Raw genomic sequence first — 6,998 nt, forward strand, 5'->3', positions numbered from 1 at the left:
GCAGGGAGATGCTGATTCCCACAAGGACCTGGGGAGGGAGGCATTAATACCCCCACGAGTAGACAAGGAATCAAATCCAAGGGCAGATGAATCACCATGGATGGTGGTGTCCAGGCTGAAGACCCGGTTGTAGTCTGTCTATGCTTTGTGATGGCTACAAAAATGGGTTTTTAGGCAGTCAGAATTTCCTTCTGCTTCTCTCATACCCTACATGCTTGTCTGTAGCCTTGTAACCTTGCTCCATCAGGACTGAGGCAAAAGTGAGGACTGAGGAATCTCTTAGGACCGTCCACTGCCACCACACATACTAAGCAAAGGGGGTGGATGAAAAGGGAAGTGAGTGGACAAAAACATCTTCCAACAACTCACAGCCCTGCTTCCCAGGAAACAGGCTACCCCCCTTCCCTAAAAACCTCTGCCATGTTAGCAGATTTCATCTTTCCTTATTCACCCAGTCCCTCCCTGGGCCCTTCCTCCACTGACCGGAAGTCACGTCCAGATGCACAGGGTCACTGAGGCTGGTCTGGTCGGTCTGGCACCTGTACTCCCCACTGTCCTGTTTTTTGGCCTTAAAGCTGTAGTTGGAGTTGACCAGGGTTGGGATGGAGCTCCCATTATGGAACCACTGGGTGACATGGTCTGCAGCGGTGTGGGACCCCTGGCACTTCAGGGTCACATGATCCTCCTGGAGCACATTGACCCATGGGGGCTCGAGGTCCAGCACAGCCTTCGGGAGACCTGCTAAAGGGCAGAGAGAGGAAGAAGCAGGAGGAAAGGGGGACCCAAGAGCCGAAGCAGCCCCCGAATTTCAGTGAAGCCCCGTACTGTTGTATGACTATAGGTAATTCCTCTTACTCATGCGTCCCACCACAGGGGCCTACAGGAAGCCAGGTCCACTCAGGGAGCTTGACCTTTCCTCAGGAAGAGAGGGCAAGGTAAGAGAAAGGAAGAAGGGGTAAAAGAAACACAAGAAATATATGTATACCTCAACAGGGGTCACCTGAGGCAGTTCTTTCTTTTCTTTTTTCTTCCTTCCTTCCTTCTGTCCCTCCCTCCCCACCCCCACCCTCCCTCCTCCCTCCCTCCTCCCTCCCTCCCTATCCGTTCCTTCATTTCTTCCTTCTTTCTTTCCTTCCTTCCTATTTCTTCTTTCCTTTCTTCCTTCCTCCCTCCCTCCCTTCCTTCCTTCCTCTGTTTCTCTCTCTCTCTCTCTCTCTCTCTCACACACACACACAGACACACACGCACGCACACACGTGCACGCATGTGCACCCACACACATACTACACATACATACCTTTCTGGAACTCACCTTCTTCCCCTATAAACAGAGGTCTTTTGGATATTAGATAAACTCTCTCCAGAGCCGGATGAAGGCATCTGGTGGAGGTATCCAGCATGAGTCAGACATCAGTAACCTGATGTCAGTCTTTGCCCCTTAGAATAACCTATCCTCACACCCAAGTACAGAGGAGTCTCTGTGTTCTCAGAAGGATAAAGAAAGAGAAAGGCTGGAGGGCCAGTCTAGGGAGCCCTGGGTTCAGTGCCTCAGGGAAAACCGCACCCCACCCTCCTGGGATTCCTGGGAGGCAGGGAGTTAATTGCCACAGAGAAAGAAGTGTCCGGCAGAGTTTACAACACCAAGCTGCAATCTGGGGTATCTCCTCCTACTTCTTTCCAGGCCTTGAAGCCCTCGGATACATGCAAAGTGGAGGATTTATCAATACGGGAGATAACCTTGGCAGATGATGGGATTTTGTGTGCAACTGAGACTAAAAATGTCTGGGGTCTTGATTTTACTGAGAGAGAGGACAAGCTATTTTCTGTGACAGTATCTGTGATGTCTCACCCTAACAGAACCAGAAGGATTCAAGCACCTGCTGCCTATCCTGGGCTCCCTGGGAGGAGGGGAAAGAGAAAGGGGAGAGGGAGGGGCAGGGCATCTGCTTCCTGGCCCCACCCAAGTACTAGGTTACTGGTGCATTCAGGGCACCTCCAAGTGGGTGCTGGGAGCAGAGGAAGAGTGTGGCTGGGGGAGGGAGAGGATGTGGGTGGAACACTTACCAGGTGTCCCAGCAACTGGAGCTGTAAGAAAGTGAAGATCAGTCCAGAGTTTAGATTTGATGATTCATCATTACAAGAATCACTTCAAAAAAAAAAAAAATCCCTCCATGCAAATTCCCTTAACCCCCTTGCCCTTCCTTGTCTCTTGTTAAATTCAGCTATACAGTCCATGCCTTTACTTGTTCATCTGTGGGTCACTAAAATGAGCACACAAGCAGACGGATCAGTATCTCTATAAATTTGGGGTCACCATTTTCAAAAGGACATTGAACTGCCATTCTGACACGTTTTTCTAGTAAATTTGCTCTGCTGTTCTCAGCAGGGACACTCATCTTTTCCTCACTCCCAGAACTTTCCTGTCTTCTGCCTCCAATCCCTTCTTGCTTAAAGTGGATGTTTTCACAGAAAACAAAAGCAGTTGGGCAAGAAATCTCACACCTTCCCTCAACTCAAATGTCTAACCTCTCTGCCCCTCTGCCCAACTTCCTTTCTTGCTGTTCCCTAGGAAAGTCTCTCTCCTCCTCTCCAAGATCAGTCTCCACTCTGGTTCACAATCCCTGTCACCCTCACAAGGATTTCCCTCTCTCTGTTATCCCCATGCTCTTCTGCATCACCAATTTCTCCTCAGCTGGTTCTTTCCTATTAACATAAGCATAGTCCAGATCTTTCATTTAAAAAAAAAAAAAAAAAAGCTTCTCACTCGATCCCACATATAATTTCAAAATTATTTCTCTGCTCCCTTTCATAGCCAGATTTCTCAGGGTTGTTTTGTTTTGTTTTTTGTTTTCTACATGGACTGCACTCCTTTCTACTCATTGAGCTCCCATAACACCAGCCTTCTTTAAATTCTTCTCACTTGCCGCTCTTGTGTATGCAGATCCCTCCTCTAGACCCAGTTTTCTTTATCTCTTCAAATGGCTAGATCCTTGGGACACCTGGGTGGCTCAGTTGGTTAAGCAGCTGCCTTTGGCTCAGGTCATGATCCCAGCGTCCTGGGATCGAGTCCCACATCGGGCTCCTTGCTTGGCAGCGAGCCTGCTTCTCCCTCTGCCTCTGCCTGCTACTCTGTCTGCCTGTGCTCACTCTCGCTTCTCTCTCTATGACAAATAAATAAATAAAATCTTAAAAAAAAAACAAAACAAATGGCTAGATCCTTGCCTTACTCAAAGTCCCAGCTCAAGTGTCACCTCCTCAGAAAAAGCTTTCCTTATCATCCTGTTTATTATCCTCTCTTCTTCCCCACAAAGACTCTTCTTATCACAGTATACTGTTTACATCTTTGTGGCCCTTTCCAATTTATTATCCAATTTATTTATGCCTATTTATCCATTTATTTGTTGTTTATATCTCCCAGGAGAATGGAAGGTCAAAGGGGGCAGCAGCCATATCAATTTTATTTGCCAGTGCTCTGGGAAATCACTTATTGAATGAGTCTAGGTGGGAGATAAAAGGGGCCACAGTTGTATTGACAATAGGATGTGAAGAATATATGCACATGAGGGAAAATTTTTCTTAAGATTTTATTTATTTGTTTGAGAGAGAAAGAGTGAGAGAACTTGAGCAGGGTGGGGGGCAGAGGGAGAGGCAGAAGCAGACTCTCTGCTGAGAAGAGAGTCTGACTTGATCCTGGAACTCCAGAATCATGACTTGAGCCGAAGGCAGATGCTTTACTGACTGAGCCACCCAGGTGCCCCCACATGAGAAATTTAAGAGGCAATATTGGGGGAAGCTGGCCCTTGATGAGAGTGAGGGTAATGTGAGTGGATGGCTAGGGAAAAGGTTACTCATGCTCACACAAATAGAAATGTTAGGAAGAGGAGTACATCTGTAAGGGGAAGATAAGTTGAGTTTGAATATAGTTTGTTTCTGAGCCGGTATATCAGTGTGAGGGTGTCCAACCAGCAGGTGGAAACACAAAACTGTAGTTGACACAAGCAAGAAAGACAGGTCTGGAAGTTGTTGACACAGCAGTGATAGCTGAGAACCAGAGTGTGTCAGATTGGCAAGACGGATGATGTAAAAAGAAGTAGAACCTAAGAGGAGGGGAGGAGGAGCAACAAGAAAGAGATGAGAAGAGTGGAGAAAAGTCGTCAGCCATTTATTCATTCCACACTCAACCAACAGTCATGAAAACACACTCAATGGAGTCATTGTAAGGCAGACAAAGACCTTGTGCTTTAAGGTCAGGAAGGCTGTCTGTCTTGTTCATTGGTACATCTCCAAGTCCTAGAACAGGGCGTATTCACGCATTTATTTAAAGTTTAAACAAGGCAGTTTGTGGAATCTGTAGAAAGTAGGAAATGCAGTGTCCACATTGCCTGGCTGTAGAGGAAGAGCCATTTGGGGCAATGGGAATGTAGTGAAGAGGGGGCAATGGGGGCCTTAGTTAGTACACAACAGAGCAGCCCTGGAGGCATTTAAGTGTGGTGACTCAGCTGCACTTGAAGACGTCATGGCCTTGGTGTGCGGCACAGATTCAGAGGAGAGGAGACAGGAGCAGTCAAGATGGGGCCAGAGGTGTTGTCAAAGCTGGGTTATTGAGGGATGCAGTCAAATGCTCTACCCCCTGGTTACTGAGGTATGAAGACTTAAAGATAGTGCTCCAAATAAGGATGGGGAAAATGGAGCCCATCCTGGGTGACTTAACGAAAGGGCAAGTGGAAGAAAAGATCAAGTTTTGCCCAGGCGACTGGCACATTGGTGGCTGAGATGGACAAGCATATCTATCACCTCTCAAGGTCTGAGCTTCCTTTCCTTCACGTGAAAAATGACATAGTCCAATGCTCCTTTCACATGTTATTCAACTTCAGTCCATTTCATCCTGCTCATGAAGGAATACTCTCTCCTCTTCACCTCCACTTCTTACCTCAGTGTCATTTAGCAGTGAGGGTCGAAGGCTCCCAGAGATGACCAGATTTTACTATCAGTCATAGCACCTAACTCAAGAGTGGCTCCATGTCTTCCTCTGGGGCCATCGTAAGGTGTATTTAAGGGTGGGAACTCTAGGAATTGAGCTTGGAGAGATAATCCTAGCAACAAGGCTCCCCTAGCTGGCCTCCTAGACTTCCTCCCACTGGCACCCACCGTCCCTGACCTCCATCTTGACCTAGGACCCTGACTTTCTCCCTGATCACAGCCAGGACCTATCCTCATGTGTGTGTACAAGGAAGTATGCATGATTTCTCCAGCCGTACAATTGACAATTCTAGAACTTCCCAGGTTGTGTGTTCTCTCAACCCCTGCTCCCTGGATAACCTGGACCCTCTTTGCTTCTTCCCAGGGAAATCCAACACATAAACAGAATAAGCTGCTGCTGCTTAACAGAGAATGGTTACTTCCATCTCCACCCTAAGTGTCCTATTGCTTCCTCCCCACCCTTTATCTAAGACAGCATTCGTCCTTCCACCTAAGATTTGGTCCCTGTGAAACACAAATTTCTAAGGAAGGAAAACACCCTGGCCACTCATTAGTGACTCAAGTCCGCGTCACTAGACTTTCCTCAAGCAGGTTCAGGTGTAGGTGGTGGCAGAACGTCAGGGACCTGGCTGCCCAGTGATACTGGGCAAAAGACACTAAAAACTACAACAAACACTCTGCCAGTTTTATCATTTGCCAAGGCCAGTGGGTCTGTCAGAGTTTGTCTTCATCAGCCTGCTTCACCCTCCTCATTTTCCTGAACCGTTCCCATGCTACCCCTCATCCTCGCCAAAGCTCAGCCCAACCTGACAAAACAGCAGCTGAGTTAGGAAGGTGCAACTGCCTCTGTCCCTCATGAGGACACGGACTCACCCAGAAATAGCAGAGCTGTCCACAGCAGCATGTCCCCCAAAGGATGGCAGGGCATGCAATCGGCCCAGTCACCAGCAGCAACAGGGATGGGGAGGAACGAGGGAATCCGCATCAACTGTGGCTCACGTTGGCTCCAGCAGCACCAGGGTGGCAGGCGGAAGCTTCTCTTGAGACTTGACAGATTGTACCCGAGAGGACGGACAAATTCTGAAGTCCAAAAGAGGAAGTGAAAAGAAATGTTGTTTTATCATAGGCTCCTCCCCTTCCACCCTTTTTCCTCTTCACTGTTCCCTCCCAGAAGATTCGGAGCTTCCCAGAACAGGTCTGGCTCAGCCCAATTCCAAATTCACGGAAATTTTAGAAACTGGGAAACAACTTCCTCTTCTTTTGGGACACAGCTAGGCTCAACCTCTGAGAGTAGGAGGGGAATAGTCATCCAATTCAGCTCAAAACTTCCTATCTGTTCCTATCTCTTTAGAAAAGGCAACAAAGTCTACGGCCATACCACCCTGAACGCGCCCGATCTCGTCTGATCTCGGAAGCTAAGCAGGGTCGGGCCTGGTTAGTACTTGGATGGGAGAAAAGGCAACAGAGCAGAAGGTGCAGCCAGTTTTCTCTGACTTCTAGCTCCATTTGGAGGCCCAGATGCTCCTGAAACTGGTGATGGTGGGCTTGAGGCCACCCACCATCATTTGATTTTCTTTGTTATCATAATCTCTGACTTACTCCTGGATTGTGGAGCAAGAACAAGGATGTGTGTCAGGGTGGCACTAGGGTGGTAATGCTCATCCTCTTATTCCAGCATTCATTCCTTTATTTTTTTTTAAGATTTATTTATTTATTAGAGAGAGCACACTCATGCATGTGAGTGTGCAAGGGGAGGGGGAAGGGCAGAGGGAGGGGGATGAGAAGACTCCCCACTGAGCACAAAGCCAGACATGAGGCTTCATGTCAAGACCCTGAGATCATGACATGAACCAAAATAAAGAGTTGGACATCCAACTGACTGAGCCATCCAAGCACCTCTCACATTCATTTTTTTTTTTTGCTTGTTCCTTCAACAGACAATCTTCTGAATACCAACTTGTGCCCTGGTTCTTTATCTTTACCATCTTCAATCCCATCACTGCTTCTATCACTATGGC

General features: G+C 47.7%; 1 protein-coding gene across 5 annotated transcripts in view; it reads right to left on the minus strand.

The window, feature by feature from the left end:
• Positions 1–6,054, minus strand: part of LOC125085926 (Fc receptor-like A) — a 47,697-nt gene extending 41,643 nt beyond the window's left edge. For 3 of the 5 annotated variants that reach the window (XM_047704868.1, XM_047704865.1, XM_047704863.1), the window contains exons 1-3: positions 5,854–6,054; positions 2,065–2,085; positions 484–741 (exon numbers count right to left, since the gene is read on the minus strand). In XM_047704868.1, coding sequence (XP_047560824.1) covers positions 484–741; positions 2,065–2,085; positions 5,854–5,965 — 391 coding nt within the window. In that variant the 5' untranslated portion in view covers positions 5,966–6,054. The remainder of the gene's footprint in view (positions 1–483; positions 742–2,064; positions 2,086–5,853) is intronic. The other 2 variants (XM_047704866.1, XM_047704864.1) reach the window with 1 other exon arrangement.
• Between the last annotated feature and the right edge of the window lie 944 nt (positions 6,055–6,998).

Source organism: Lutra lutra, chromosome 15 (genome assembly GCF_902655055.1).
Source record: "Lutra lutra chromosome 15, mLutLut1.2, whole genome shotgun sequence".
NCBI classification, from domain to species: Eukaryota; Metazoa; Chordata; class Mammalia; order Carnivora; family Mustelidae; genus Lutra; species Lutra lutra.